At 45.8% G+C, this 16,653-nt stretch overlaps 1 protein-coding gene across 1 annotated transcript in view; it reads right to left on the bottom strand.

The window, feature by feature from the left end:
- The window catches only part of smim7 (small integral membrane protein 7), a 60,206-nt gene that overhangs the window by 3,901 nt on the left and 39,652 nt on the right, over positions 1-16,653 (bottom strand). The window contains exon 4 of the mRNA XM_038777224.1: positions 9,918-10,008. Coding sequence (XP_038633152.1) covers positions 9,918-10,008 — 91 coding nt within the window. The remainder of the gene's footprint in view (positions 1-9,917; positions 10,009-16,653) is intronic.

Here is a 16,653-nt window from a genome sequence, read left to right as displayed (position 1 = left end):
CTGATAGGCGGAGTCTATAAGCCACCAAATAATAACATCACTTGGGGCGGGCAATAAACAAAGAAATAACTGATGCATGTAAAAATGGTCATGGGGATTTGTCATGGGATTTTAATCTACATGTCCATTGTTCAAACCAGGTCGGTCAAGGTAGCCTTGAGGTGGAGTTCATTGAACGTATCCACGACAGTTTCCTCAAACAGTATATAATGGAACCTACAAGGGAGTAAGCTATCCTAAATCTGGTCCTGTGTAATGAGACAGGAATAATTAATGATCTCATAAATTAGGGATCGTCTCGGAAGGAGCGATCACGGTATGGTTGAATTTAAAATACAGATGGAGGGTGAGAAGGTAAAATTCAATACCAAAAGAGACTACAATGGGATGAGGGAGGAATTAGCTAAGTTAGACTGAGAGCAAAGACTTTATGGTGAACAGTGGAGGACTTTCAAAGCAATTTCTCATGTGCTCAGCAAAAGAATCTGCTGGTGAAAAGGAAGGACTGTAGGAAAAGGAATAATCAGCTATGAATATCTAAGGAGATAAAGGAGGGTATCAAATTGAAAGAGAATGCATTCAAAGTGGCAAAGATTAGTGAGAAATAAGAGGATTGAGAAATCTTTAAAGGTCAACAGAAGGCCACGAATAAAGCTATAAAGAAAAGATAGATTGAGAGTAAACTAGCTCGGAATGTTTCTTATTTAAATATAAATTTAGAGTACCCAATTCTGTCTGGCTAATTAAGGGGCAATTTAGCGTGGCCAATTCACCCACCCTGCACATCTTTTTGGGCTGTGGGGGTGAGACCGATGAGGGATGGAAAGAATGTGCAAACTCCACACAGACAGTGACCCGGGGCCAGGATGGATCCCGGGTCTTTGGCATCGTGAGGCAGCAGTGCTAACCACTGCTCCGTCATGCTGCCCTATATAGCAAAAGTTTCTACAAATATCTAAAACGAAAAGGAGTGGTTAAGGTAAACATTGATCCTTTAGAGCAGGGGTGGGCAAACTACGGCCCGCGGGCCGCATGCGGCCCGCCAAAGGTATTTCTGCGGCCCACCAAGTCATTAAAAAAAAAAAAAAAAAAAAAAAAAATTTTTTTTTTTTTTTTAAAGGTTAATGGGTGGGGGGGCTGTTGGGTTACTTACTGGTATAGGGTGGATACGTTGACTTGAGTAGGGTGATCATTGCTTGGCACAACGTCGAGGGCCGAAGCGCCTGTTCTGTGCTGTACTGTTCTATGTTCTATATGAGGCGCCCAGAATCATAACCGGGTGACGTAATTATTTTACTTAATATACTATGCGGCCCTTTGTGAATTGTGAATTTCTGAATGCGGCCCTTGCACGGAAAAGTTTGCCCACCCCTGCTTTAGAGGATGAGAAGGAGGATTTAATAATGGGAAAAGAAATGGCTGAGACATTGATCTGGTATTTTGTGTCGGTCTTCACAGTGGAAGACACAAATAATATGCCAATATTTGATGGCAAGGACTTCCGGTGGAGGGCGTGGAGTGAGTGGTCGCTTATTTAATTGCCCCTTAATTGGAAAAAATAATTGGGTAATCTAAATTTATTTTAAAAAAATAGGAGACTGGTGAGGTAGAGGAGAAGACACCCCCACCAGTTTACCAGGTGATCAATTTGTTATGGGGGGGTTGGGATTGTTATGTTGTTAGTGGGATGACGTGGAGTTTATGAGGCGGGTGTTGGGGAAGATTCCGGACCTGGACTCGCAAAGGTTGATCGGGGGGGGGGGACCCTCCAGATATGAACTGGACAGGGCTCATCGGTCGCTCAGGCCCAAGCCGAAGACAAACGAGTCGCCAAGGATGGTCATAATTTGTTTACACAAATTCCACGTCAAAGAAAAGGTTCTGAGTTGGGCAAAACAAAGACGTGAGGTGCAGTGGGAAAGAGCTGGTATATACCAGGGCTTAACTGTGGAGCTGGTGAGAAGGCGGGTGGCCTTTGGTCGGGTGAAGGTGACATTCTACAGTAATGGTGTGAGATTTGGCATGGTCTACCCGGCAGAGCTGAGGGTGATCTACAATTCGACGGGCTTCTACTTTGAGACAGTGGAGGTGTTTGTGAAGGCTATAAAGACTGGGGTTACAATGAGAGACGGGACTGGGGTTTGGTTCTGGACTGAGGGAAGGGGGTGAAATATACAGCTGTATACGGCCTTATTTGTTGTTTCAGGATGTTTATCTAGTTCTCTATGCGTGGGGGGAACAGTTGGGGATTTGGTTTTGGGTTGGTTGATGGGGAAGGGGAGTGTACCCTCTGCTATGGGTTACAGTGGGTATGGGAATATTGAACTTTGGGGTTATGGCAGTTTTCTGGGGCTCGGATTTTTGCACTGATTTTGCTTGATTGTCCTCGTTTTCAGGGGCTGCGCAGGAGCCTCCACACTAGGAAGCAAAGGAGGGCTAGTGAACAGGAGTGTGGTGGAGGGAGGGGCTGCATTCGTTGGAACCTGGTTGAACAGGTTTTGATGGGCCTGGGAGGTCTGAAAAGTGGGGGGATGGGATCAATATTGGGAGGAGGTGTTTTCAAGAGGAAGTGAATGGTGGATTCTGGGATGGAGGGGAAGGGATTTGATGGCAACAAAGGGATGGGGCAGGTCAGGCCTGGTGGGCAGGACTCAGGGTTATGATGATGGCAGATTGGGGGGAGGGGATGGTGAGAGACCCTTGGTCAGAATAGTGAGGTGGAACCTGAGGGGGTTGGGGGACCAGTGAAGAGGTCGAGGATGTTTGCACAAAGAGTCTAAAGGCCAATGTGGTGATGCTGAAGGAAGATCTATCTGCAGGTGAAAGATCAGGTGAGGCTCAGGAAAGGTTGGGTTAGTCAGCTTTTCATTCAGGGTTCGATAGCAATCCCTCAATGCTAGGAAAACTAAAGAGCTGCTCACTGACTTCAGGAAGCAAAGTACTGTACACACCCCTTTCAGCATCAACGGGGCCGAGGTGGAGATGGTTGACAGCTTCAAATTCCTAGGTGTGCACATCACCAACAACCTGTCCTGGTCCACCCACGTCGATGCTACCACTAAGAAAGCACAACAGCGTCTATACTTCCTCAGCATACTAAGGAAATTCGACATGCCCACATTAACTCTTACCAACTTTTATAGATGCACCATAGAAAGCATCCTGTCTGGATGCATCACAACCTGGTATGGCAACTGCTCGGCCCAAAACCGCAAAAAACTTCAGAGAGTCGTGAACACAGCTCAGTCCATCACACAAACCTGCCTCCCATCCATAGACTCCATCTACACTTCCCGCTGCCTGGGGAAAGTGAGCAGCATAATCAAAGACCCCTCCCACCCGGATTACTCACTCTTCCAACTTCTTCCATCAGGCAGGAGATACAAAAGTCTGAGAAGACGTACAAACAGATTCAAAAAACAGCTTCTTTCCTGCAGCTACCAGACTCGTAAACGACCCTCTTATGGACTGACCTGATTAATACTACACCCCTGGGCAGCACGGTGGCCTAGTGGTTAGCATAACCGCCTCACGGCGCTGAGGTCCCAGGTTCGATCCCGGCTCTGGGTCACTGTCCGTGTGGAGTTTGCACATTCTCCCCGTGTCTGCGTGAGTTTCGCCCCCACAACCCAAAAATGTGCAGAGTAGGTGGATTGGCCACGCTAAATTGCCCCTTAATTGGAAAAAATAATTGGGTAATCTAAATTTATAAAAAAAAATAAAAAAATACTACACCCCTGTTTGCTTCACCCGATGCCGGTGTTTATGTATTTACATTGTGTACCTTGTCTTGCACTATTATGTATTTTCTTTCATTTAATTTTTTTTCATGTACTTAATAATCTGTTTGAGCTGCTCGCAGAAACATCATTTTCACTGTACCTCGGTACAAGTGACAATAAACAAATCCAATCTAATCCGATAGCAGGGCTTGGGGGGTATCTGTATTGGTGGGCAAGAGGTTGCAGTTTCAGATGGAGAAGGTGGTGGCAGACCAGGGGGTGTAGGTATGTGATTGTGACAGGGGTGTAAGAGGGGAAGCTGGTGACTGTATATGGCCCCAACTGAGATGATGTAGGGTTTGTGAAGAGAGTGCTGGGTGCCAACCCGGATTTGGGCATCCACAAGTTAATGGGGGGAGGGGGGGCGTGAATATGGTGCAGGAGCCGAAAGTGGACAGGTCTCAGCCACGCTCCCTGGCCCAGTCATGTGGGGCGAAGCCACACGCTGGGCTCATGAGGGAGATGGGAGGAGTGGACCCGTGGAGGTTCCTGCACCCGAGGGATAGGGAGTATTTGTTTTGCACCCTGGTACATAAAGTGTACTTAAGATTTGGGGAAGGCGTTATTGGCCAAGGTCAAAGGGTCGCAGTATTCAGCGACATTGATTTCGGACCATGCGCAGCATTGGGTAGATGTGGTTCCAGAGAAGGGGGTGGCTCAGAGGCCGGGGTGGAGAATGGATGTGGGGTTGTTAGGGGACTGGGCTTGGGAAGGTGATCGAGGAATATGTGGGATTTAATTGCACAGGAGACGTTTTGCAGTTGGTGGTGTGGGAGGCTCTGACGGCAATAGTAAGGGGAGAGGTGATCTCATTTAAGGCTAAGTGGACAAGGAAGAGAGAGAGGGAGGAACGGCAAAAATTGATAAAGAGGAAATGCCGGAGGTGGATAGGACCCGTGTCTGCCCTTTTGCCCAGGAGGAAGGAGCTTCAGGCAAAGTTTGACTCTTTGTCCACAGGAAAATCGAGGTTGGGGAAGAAGATAGGGCAGGGCTGGAGGGGGAGCAGGAGGTAAAAGAGGCAATTGGGAGGATGCAGTCAGGGAAGGTGGTGGGGATTGGTAAGGCTGGTAACGTGTAACCCGCCCGGAGACTGAATGAGCCCGGGTGGGAGGGGTCTTTTATTATACTGCCCATTTTGCCAAGGCAGCAGGAGGTTTAGACAGAGTCAATGAATGGGAGGCGGGTTCGCGTGATGGACTAGACTGTGTTCACAACTCTCTGTAGTTTATGGTCTTGGGCCAAGCGGTTGCCATGCCAGGCTGTGATGCAGCCAGATATGATGCTTTCTATGGTGCACCTCAGGAGCTTGAAAGTGGGGGTGGTCTTTCTGCAGGAGATGCACCTCCGTGTGAAGGACCAGGTTGCGTTAAGGAAGAGGTGGGTCGGGCAGGTTTTTCACCCAGGGTTTGATTCAAAATAGAGGACAGTAAGAAGTCTTACAACACCAGGTTAAAGTCCAACAGGTTTGTTTCAAACACGAGCTTTCGGAGCACGGCTCCTTCTTCAGGTGAATGGAAAGGCTTGTTCCAGAAATGTTTATATAGACACAGTCAGAGATGCCCCGGAATGCGAGCACCTGCAGGCAATCAAATCATCAAAGATGCAGAGAGAGAGGTAACTCCAGGTTAAAGAGGTGTGAATTGTCCCAAGCCAGTTCAGTCGGTAGGCCTCTGCAAGTCCAGGCTTGTTGGTGGGGGCCGAATGTAATGCGACATGAATCCCAGATCCCGGTTGAGTCCGCATTCATGCGTGCGGAACTTAGCTATAAGTTTTTGCTCAGCAATTTTGCGTTGCTGAGCAAAAACTTATAGCTAAGTTCCGCACGCATGAATGCGGACTCAACCGGGATCTGGGATTCATGTCGCATTACATTCGGCCCCCACCAACAAGCCTGGACTTGCAGAGGCCTACCGACTGAACTGGCTTGGGACAATTCACACCTCTTTAACCTGGAGTTACCTCTCTCTCTGCATCTTTGATGATTTGATTGCCTGCAGGTGCTCGCATTCCGGGGCATCTCTGACTGTGTCTATATAAACATTTCTGGAACAAGCCTTTCCATTCACCTGAAGAAGGAGCCGTGCTCCGAAAGCTCGTGTTTGAAACAAACCTGTTGGACTTTAACCTGGTGTTGTAAGACTTCTTACTGTGCTCACCCCAGTCCAACGCCGGCATCTCCACATCAAAATAGAGGGTAATGACATTTTTGATGAGCAAGAAAATGGGATTTGCGAGTGCGAAGGAGGTGAGGGATCCGGGTGGGAGATATGTGATTGTGAGTGGGGGTATTGGGAGGAACATCGGTGGTGTTGGTAAATGTGTATGCCCCAAATTGGGATGGTGTGGGTTTGAGGAGGGGGTTGCTGGTAGCGATCCCAGATTTGACCACGTACCAGTTGATCATGGGGCGAGGTTGTAACTGTGTCCTGGAGCCGAGGGTGGACAGATTGAGCCTCAGGTCGATGGGTAGGGTATGAATGGCAAGGGAGCTGGAGGGGTTTATGGAGAGGATGGGTATGGTGAATCCACGGCACTTTCAGAACCCAGGGGAAGGGAGTATTCCTTCTTTTCACACGTCTATAAGGTGTATTCGAGGAATGATTACTTTGTAGTGAGTTGGGGATTTTGGTTGGGGTGGATGGGGTAGAGTATGCGAGGATAGTCATCACGGACCATGCGCCCAACTGGCTGGAGATTCAGTTTAGATCGGAAGAGAGCAGAGGCCGGGGTGGAGGTTTGGCTCGGGGTTGATGGCGGATGGAGGTTTTTGTGATAAAGATGCGGGCGGAGTTTCAGGAGTATATGCAGTTGAATCAGAATGGGAGGTGTCGGCGGCCATTTTGTGGAAGCACTGAAGGCCAAGGTAATAAAACTGAAGCACTTCACAGGTATCTTATCAAACAAGAGTTGACACCAGGCCACACAAGGGAATATTTGGACAGGTAACCGAAAGCTTGGTCAAAGAACTAGGTTTTGAAGAGCTTATAAGAGGAGAATGGCAGTGAGAGATAGGGAGCTTCAAGGAGGGAATTCCAGAAGTTGAGGCCTTGAAGGCTGAAGTCACAGCCGTCAGAGGAGGAAACTGTTAAAGGCTCCTCGCCAGCTGCAGCAAAGTGGATCTCAGCTTTTCAATTTTCAAAAATTATTAATTTGTGACCTGGGATGTACACATCACAGACATGGCCAGCATCTATTGTCTATCCCTAACTGCCCTCGTGAAGGTGGTGGTGAGCCGCCTTCTTGAACTGTTGCAGCCATGGGTGTAGGTACCCCCACAATGCTGTTAGGAAAGGGATTTTGACCCAATGAATGTGAACGAACGGTGACGTAGTGCCAATAGAGAGTGGTTTGGACGGGAACTTGCAGCTGGTGGTGTTCCCATGCATCTGCTGCCTTTATCTTTCTAGCTGTTAGAGGTCATGTATTCTTCTCTTCTTCGTCAGCAATCACCTGCCAATGAGTATGACTGTCCACCTAAGTAATTCTGTATTACTGGTCATTGGTTCTGTGAGTCCTTGCAAGGCTGATGAGCCCAATCCTAGAGCTGCATCTTCAACCGCAAATATGGCAGTTGTTTCCGGGAGATGGGATCGATCCTTGGATGCGAGATCACTGGTATTCCTTTCTCAGGATACTTGGGACTTTGTCTTGCCGTCGGGTGTCCTCGAAGAATTGTGTCCCTTCAATCAGAAGGTTGCTCCAAGTAGGTCTCTTCTGAGCAAATGTCTCCCAGGCATTGATGTCTATGTTGCATTTCTTGAGGTAAGCCTTCAGGGTGTCTTTGAAGCATTTCCTTTGTCCTCTTCTTGTTCTGAAGCCATCCTTCAGCTGGGCAAAGAGATTTGTTTTGGCAGTTGGGATTCTGACATCCTAAATATGTGTCCAGTCCAGTGGATTTGGTTTTGGGTGATCATGTCCTTGATGCTGGTGCCCTTGGTCCATCAAGGACCACTGATGTTTGTACACCTGTCCTCCCAACTGATGCAGAGAATGTATCTCAAGAGTTGATGGTACCTCTCCAGGGCCCTGAGGTGGCAACTGTACTAGACTAAATTTCTGAGTCGTATAGAAGAATTGGGAAGAGATCAGCCTTTTCCATGAGGATCTTGGTATCAGCACAGATGTTGCGGTCAAAGACTCTTAGGCATCGAAGGAGGCACTTGCGGATTGAATACCATGTTGGGTCTCCACCTCGATGTCAGCTTTAGAGGAGAGGTGGCTCCCCAGGTATGGGAAATGTTCCATGTTTGATAGGGTTTTTCCATTGATCTTGATGGTGGAAGAAACCAGGATCTTGCCCTGGGACGGTTTGGAAAAGGACTGAAGTCTTTTTGAGGCTGAGATTGATTCTTCGGTATGCTTCCACGAAGATGTCAAGCACGGCTTCGAGATTCTCTTATGATGGAGATGGTGATGTAATTCGCATATTGGTTCAACGAGCGATGTCAGTGCCGTTTTCTTCATGGATTTCAACCTGGAGGTTTAAAAGTTCTGCCTATCCTGTAGACGACGTCAGCTCCACTGGGAATCTTGCTCTTGATAAGGTGAAGGTTGGTGGCATTGAAGATGGAGAAAAGGGCGGGGGCAATGGCACATCCTTGTTTGACTCCAGTCTTCACTTCATACATTTGTCTTACTTCCATTGGCGTTGACTTTTGCTGCCATCTTGTTGTGGAGGAGTTGGAGGATGTTGATGAATTTCTCTGGAAAGCAGGCCTTTGACATAGCACTTCCCAAGTAACTGAGTCAAAAGCCTTGGTCAAATCGATGAAGGCCATATAGAATGGTTGATTTTGTTCCTAGCATTTATCTTGAAGTTGCTGAGCTGTGAAAATTATTTCCACTGTTCCACGGTTTGGTCGGAAGCCACATTGGCTTTGCTGAAGGATTCCTTCAGAGACTGGGAGAAGGCAGCTAAAGAGGATTTGGGTGATGATCTTCCCGACGATGCAGAGTAGGGAGATCCCCTGTAGTTCCCACAATCTGCTTTGTTTCCTTTCTTGAAGGTGGTGGTGATGGCAGCATCCCCGAGGCTGGCAGGAATTTCTTCTCATCCCAGATTTTCAGCAACAACTGCTGGGGATGACGGGTGATCTCTTCTCCCATCCGGCCACTCCTGCACCTTTTCCAATTTTACTGTTTAATGGTGGCTTCGACTTCATCCATGCTTGCTGGGAGTCCAAGTTCATCTTTGATGGGGAGTTGGGGTATTTTCTCAAACACGTCCTGATCTATGGTTGTATACCTGGTTTAGGAGTTCTTTGAAGTGTTCTCTCCATCGAAGCCAGACGTTTTCTCTGTTTCTCAAGAGGGTTCCATCCTTATTTTGCATTGGCTTGAGGCCTACGGTACTGGATCCATATATTGCCTTGGTGGCACTGAAGAAGGTGTGGCGCTGGTCAGCGAAGTGCTGGATGGTGTAGTAGTACTCGTTGAACCAGTCGTGGTGTTTCCTGGTCTTGCAGCAGATGCCCGGATCGAGGTTATATGTTGGGATGGTGCTGCCAAAGGAGTTTAAGTTGCTGCAAGGCCTTTTGTAAATGGTACAGACTGCTGCCATTGTGGGCTAGTGGCGGAGGGAGTAAATACCATTACTGAGACTAGCTTTTGTACAATTGAGTTTAAATTTCACCGGGTGGGGGGCTGGGCCTCTGTGACACAAGTAGTATTCCACCGCCATCCTCCTAAATACTCCCTCTAATGAAATACAGGAGGACCAAGATTAATAACAACACAACAGAACCTCATTAGCAGTCTAGCGCTGTTAGATTTGAACATATTTTAAGGGGCAGCATGTGGCACGGTGGTTAGCACTGCTGCATCACGGCATTGAGGACCTGGATTCAATCCCAGCCCCAGGTCACTGTCCGTGTGGAGCTTGTACATTCGCCCCATGTCTGTGTGGGTCTCACCCCCACAAACCCAAAGATGTGCAGGGTAAGTAGACTGGCCATGATAAATTGCCCCTTAATTGGAAAAAAGTAAGAATTGAATTCAAAATATTTTTAAAAGACAAAAAAAAATTTGAACATATTTTAACCCAGAAATGTGAAATCCAAACAAGATATTCAAGGGCAACTGATAATATGGTATCGGTTGCTATATTAATTAGTTTATTGTAGTTTCTCAACTTACACAATCATACAGAACATCATGAAGATATTCCACAGGGCAATGAAGACCCGGAAGTAGCGTAGACTCAGTAGAAACTCTTTGATGTTATCACCTGAGGGGAAAAAAAATTTGCATTTATATAATGCCTTTAATGACCTCAGAATATCCCAAAGCGCTTCACATCCAATGAAATAGTTCTGAATTATAATAACTGTTGGAATATGGAAAATGTGCACAGCAAGATCCCACGAACAATGACCAAATAAAATTTCTTGAAATTTTGTTTTTGAGGGATAAATATTGGCCTGTACACTGGGGATAACTACCCTGCTCATCTTCAAATTACTGCTATGTCTTTTACATCCACCGTAGAAAGATGAGGCAGCGTCTCATCTGAAAGATAAATTTAAAATAAATCAATAATTAAGCACTGAAAAAGACACATGTTAAAGCTGTTCATTTTGTACTCATCAAGAATGCCAAATGTAAAAGGAACAATTTATACTGCATGAGAAGAGAGTGCTAATTGGTTGAAAAGTGGACTCTGATTGGTAGAGGCAGTGCATTGGAGAATGCACTAGTTGACTAATGACCGACAACTACTGCCAAGCTTTGTTTAAATTCAAACCAAGTACGTTGACTCCAATTGATCAATTGAACCGTTTTACGCTGCGACTATGCAGCAGCAACAAAAATGGAGTTCACCACGAACTGGATGCTGCCATGAAGCCAAAACGACCTTCTGCCTATCACACAAATGGGTAATGGATATATGAATTTCAGTGCTGGTGTAATGCTCGATATGTAGGCCAGATAGAATCATAGAATCTCTACAGTGCAGAAGGAAGCTATTTGCACCGACCCTTGGAAAGCATACAGTGCCTAAGTCCACGCCCCAAACCTATCCCCGTAACCCCACCTAACGTTTTGGACACTAAGGGGCAATTTATCATGGCCAATCCATCTAACCTGTACATCTTTGGACTGTGGGAGGAAACCAGAGCACCCGGAGGAAACCCATGCAGACACAGGGAGAAATCGCAATCTCCACACAGACAGTCACCCAAGGCCGAATTGAACCCGAGGCCCTGGCACGGTAAGGCAGCAGTGCTAAACACTGTGCTACCATGCTGCTCCTTTTCCCCAAAGATTGGAAGATCATATCAAACATCACATCATGTCCCTTCAGCTGTTCGCAGCAGGCAAGGTACTCACCCACCATACCGAAGTAGCCCACTCTTGTAAACCTCAAAACACAAAGTCCAACATTAGATGTGATTCCACAACTGGACAACAATCATTGAACAATCCTGGGTGTGCTCAGAATTAAGCTGTCCAGTTCATAGTGTGGCACACTTACATGTGCCAGAAGCTACATATATGAATACACAGGGCCCTGTTCTTTGCAAACAGAAAAAATGTGTACACACATAGGGTGATCATGGCTCGGCACAACATTGAGGGCCGAAGGGCCTGTTCTGTGCTGTACTGTTCTATGTTCTATTACGCCTAGTTCAACTAAAGAAAATAGGAAACCGCCATTCTCTGGTTCATTCCTCAGGGCAATGCTTTAACCAATCAGAATTAGTCTGCCTGGTTTTCAATTTAAACAAACAACAACAAAGAATACAGCAGAGGAACAGACCCTTCGGCCGTTCAAGCCTGTACTGGTCAAAGCTTCACAGTTAACTGTCAGTCATCAGTTTCTGGTGGTTTCTCTATGGCAATGCCTCTAATAGAGTCTACTTGTCAGCCAATCAATCAGCACACTCTTCTCATGTAGTGTAAATTGTTGTTCCCTTTACATTTGGTATTCTTGCGAATGCCCTGATGAATGCAAGGTGAAAATATTCAATGTATCTTTTTTTCAGCTAAACTAGTTCTAAACTATCAAACAACCAAAATCAGTGTGATAATAACAAAAAGTTCTGGAAAAACTCTGCCACCATCTATGGAGAAAGGAACAGAGTTAACATTTCAAGTTAATTGACTCTACTTCAGAACTGATGGGAAATAGAAATGTGATGTGTTTTATGCTGTTGAAAGTGAAGGTGCAGATTAGCTTTAGAGTGCCAGTTAGGACCAGCAGCTAGGGTGGCAAAACATTCGTGGACAACCACAACCTTACTGGAGAGGTCGAATTGTGCAAAGAAGTCAGCTAAAAAAACTGCAAATAACAAATTGACGCTCGTTCAAAGTAACCTACTATATCCCATATTCAAAACAAATGGACAGAGAGGATGTGGCGGGGGTTAATCTCATGCATTCCAACAGCACAAATAATGACACTGGATAACCTCATTAAGAAATGGAGGCCACCATCACACAGCCTGATTAGCACAGGGCTAAATCACTGGCTTTTAAAGCAGGCCAAGGCAGGCCAGCAGCACGGTTCAATTCCCGTACCAGCCTCCCCGAACAGGCGCCGGAATGTGGCGACTAGGGGCTTTTCACAGTAACTTCATTTGAAGCCTACTTGTGACAATAAGCCATTTTCATTTCATTTCATTTTCAAACGACATCCATTTACCTCTATAAATCTTTCACACAAAATAAACACATTCTTTGCTGTCTCTGGAAAAACAATACCAAGTCTCGGTAATGCAATACAGTAACACAATAATCAGCCCACCGGAGGCCATTGTGCTGTGATCTTTGTCTACCTAATGCTGTTAATTGTAACTGGTAATAAAACAGATATAAACTGTGCTCATTTTGAACTGAGGTGAGAAGCACCTGCATTGCTCAGCGTCGAGTCCCCACATGCGGAATAAAACCACTTGAACACTGCACCTGGACTCCTGAGAGTTGAGGTTATATATCAGAGTATTCGCTCGGATGTTTCAAAAGGATACAGAGCAAATAGAACAAAAGGGAAGGTTAGAGATTATCTGGGGTAGGTTAGAGGGTTAGGGTTAGATTAAATAACAAAGATGTCATAGAACAAAAGACAAAGGGACTGGTAACGGTTGTAGCACAAACAAAGCATTGGCCCAAAATAGGTGTGAATGGCAGAATAAAGATTATCTCTGACTGAAAGCAAAAACATGAGAACAAGACACAGACAGGCGGCTGACACCTCGCAAACAAAAGAATCAAAATGGGGGACAGAGTTCATGGCCTGAAATTGTTGACCTCAACGTTGAGTCCAGAGACCATAATAAGATGCAGAGGTGCTGGCTTGCATAGACTTTCAATGGAACATCACAGCAGAAATGAGAGCAAGGTGGCAAATTAAAATAACAAGCAACCGAAGGTCAGGATCAAGCTTGCAGACAGCGTAGAGATGTCAACCAGTCTCCATGCAGTCCCCACAATGTAGAGGAGAGCACATTGTGAGCAGTGAATAGAGTATACTAACATGAAGGAAGTACAAGTCAATCACTGGTTCACCCGGAAAGGATGCCCGGGTCTTGGGTGGTGAAGAGAGAGGTGCTAAAAGGGCAAGTGTTACAGCTCCTGCAATTGCATGGGAAGGTGCCGTGCTGTTGGAGGTGATGGAGGAATAGACCAGGGTAGCATAGAGAGATAAATATCCTTACAGAATACAGAGGAGAAGGGAGGTGGTGAAAATGGCACAGGGTGATGCTTTAAATGTGGAGGCTGGGGAACTTTATTGGAGTTCTGGAGGGAGAGGCGAAGGCCAGAGCAGAAATGGGAGAAATGGGACAGACATGGTTGAGCGACCCTGTCAACCACACTTGCAGGGGAGGGGAGGGGCGGCCGGGGGGGGGGGAGAGAAGGAAAACAAGTCAGAAGCAGTGTTGTAGAAGGTGGCATCATTAGAAGAGATGCAACTGGGAGAATGGAGTGGAGTCTTTGCAGGAAGGGTGTGAGGAAGTGTCGTCAAGGCATCTGGAAATTGGCAGTGAATATTAATAGACAGTCTTTTCCCAGAAATTGAGCCAGAGAAGCCCCCAACTTCAAGGGGCAGCAGGGTAGCATGGTGGTTAGCATAAATGCTTCACAGCTCCAGGGTCCCAGGTTCGATTCCCGGCTGGGTCACTGTCTGTGTGGAGTCTGCACGTCCTCCCCCTGTGTGCGTGGGTTTTCTCCGGGTGCTCCGGTTTCCTCCCACAGTCCAAAGATGTGCGGGTTAGGTGGATTGGCCATGCTAAATTGCCCGTAGTGTCCTAATAAAAAAAGTAAGGTTAAGGGGGGGGGGTTGTTGGGTTACGGGTATAGGGTGGATATGTGGGTTGAGTAGGGTGATCATGGCTCGGCACAACATTGAGGGCCGAAGGGCCTGTTCTGTGCTGTACTGTTCTATCTATCTAATAACTCAAAGCTGTCCTGCCACAGTTTAATTTAATATCATCCAATGCTTCAACAGTCCTTTATTCTTCCTTTCAGATGTTAAGTTCAATCACAATTGCTATGCGCAGGAGGCGGCACTTTGGCCCATCGTGTCTGTACCGGCTTTCCAAACTTGCATCATAACTCAGTGCCACTCCTTTGCCTTTTCCCCATACCCCTGAATATTGCTTCTATTCAAGTAATCATCTAATGCCCTCTTGAATGCCTTGATTTAAACTGCCTCTAGCACAATTCCAGACCCACTCCAACAAGTTGTTGGAGCTTGCATTCCTTGTGTTCTGGTGCCCTTACAGATCCTTCCTCCCATTCCCCTCCCTTTGTTCTGTCCCCATCCCTTCTAACCTTCCCTATTGCCATGTATTCACTATATCTTCTGACCTTCCACTCTCTGATGCTGAATGATCTGTGCTTAGCATAGGACTCAGTTTTATTGCCTTACGTCCTCACCTCAATAGATTTCAGGCTGGGAATGACATTGTGGTCTTCCATCACCTTTGTCCCCATTGAGCAGGAGTCCTCCCCCTGACCATTTCGCCCGCCTTCAGTATTCTCCCTCCACTTGGACCTCTGCTTCTGGCCACTATCCTTCTCTTGATCTTCTCGCTGAAAATTGACAGCATGGCATCGGCCATCTCAATTTCTCTGTTCCCCCTCATGCATTCACTCTAACCATCTCCCTCTGAATTTGCTGCACTCCCTTCTGTCAGGTCAAACCCCATCATTTTTATTAAACTTGCTGACAACAGTGGTGCTGTTGTTGTCTGATGTATGGACCTCTAACTTGCAGAGTTTGAGCGCCAACTCTCAGACACTTCTCCCTCTGGATGTTCCCCACCCCAAACATCAAGCCGCCATTATCTCCAGGACTGCAATTAACCTCCCCCCCATCTGAAGATCTTCGCTCCACAGGATGTTTGGTCTTTAAGAAAGTATGTAAAATGTCATGAATAAAAATATTTTTAAAAAACCATTTGAAGACAAAGCAGGGCGAGTTCGAGGACAGCCTCTTGATGATTTTTCAAAGGATGTAGCGAGAACTTAAATCATCAGTGAAGTCTGTAGCAGATATGTAACATTGAACTACAAAGCAAGTGAGATTGTGAGGACCAAGCAGGCTCACCTGTCACATTGAAAGACCGGCCAGGGTGGGTCAGGAAGGATGGCCAGTTGGTAAGAATGGGTCCCAGGCAAAAAGGTTCGAAAAACACTGATGTAGACTTTATACAGCTCAGGCCCTAGCACTGATTCCTTTGTCTCTCCACTTGATGTATCTTGCCAATCCAAAAATGACCCATTTATGCCTACTCTGTTTCAAGTTAGCTAACTAATATGCACAAAACCACGTTGACTCTATTGGATTACATCAAGAGTTTCTGACTGCCCTGCTATAACCTCCTGAATAGATTCTAGCATTCTCCCCATGTCAGATATTAAACTAACTGGCCTATAGTTTCCTGTTTTTAGCCTCCCTCCTTGAATAAAGACTTTAGATTCACCATTTTCCAATCTGACGGGACCTTCAGAATCTAAAGACTTTTGAAAAATTAAAACCAATGTGTCTACTATCTCAGCAGCCACTTTTCTTTTTAAGAATCGAGGATGAAGTCCATCAGGACCTGGGGTCTGTCAGCTATTCGTTCTAATTATTTTCTCAGTACCCTTTCCCTGATTATTATTTAAAGTTCCTCTTTCTCTTTCATCTCCTGATTCACTAGTATTTCTGGCACGTTATTTGCATCTGTGACAGTGAAGATACTAAATGTATGTTCAATTAATCTACCATTTCCTTACTTCCCATTATGAATTCCCCAGATTTACTTTCTGTAGGACCAGCGCTCACTTTAGTTACACTTTTCCTTTATAAACACATGGAGAGACAATGTTTTAATATTTCTAGTTAGCTTCCTCTCATACTCTAATTTCCTTTTCGTCATTCTTTGCCTTTTTTTTTATTTTGTCCAATCTTCTGATCTACCACGAATCTTCATGGAATTGTATGCTTTTCCTTTCAATTTGATACTATCTTTAACTTCCTTAGTTAGCCACAATTAGTTATTCTCACTGGAATGCATCTTTGCTGAGTGTTATGAAATATCTCCTTAAATGTCTGCCTCTGCATCTCTACAGACCTATTCTTCAACCTTACTTCTTACTTCACTTTGGGCAGCTCTATCTTCATACCCACATAATTGCCCTTAAGTTTAAAACACTAGTTTCAGACCCACTCGTGTCACTCTCAAACAGAATTCAATCATTTTAGATCACTGCTACCTAACAGCCCATTTACTATGAGGTCATTAATTAATTAATATAGTTTCATGAATCAAACATGACTGATCTGTTGTAGTTTCCTCCCCGATTGGCTCTAGAACTTGCTGCTCTAAGAAACTGTCCTGAAAACACGCAACGTCCAGGCGACATTTCTCAATCTGATTTGCCC

The sequence above is a fragment of the Scyliorhinus canicula genome, chromosome 18 (genome assembly GCF_902713615.1).
Source record: "Scyliorhinus canicula chromosome 18, sScyCan1.1, whole genome shotgun sequence".
NCBI classification, from domain to species: domain Eukaryota; kingdom Metazoa; phylum Chordata; class Chondrichthyes; order Carcharhiniformes; family Scyliorhinidae; genus Scyliorhinus; species Scyliorhinus canicula.
The sequence above is the reverse complement of the archived record's forward strand: the minus strand, read 5'-3'. Positions and strand labels throughout refer to the sequence as shown.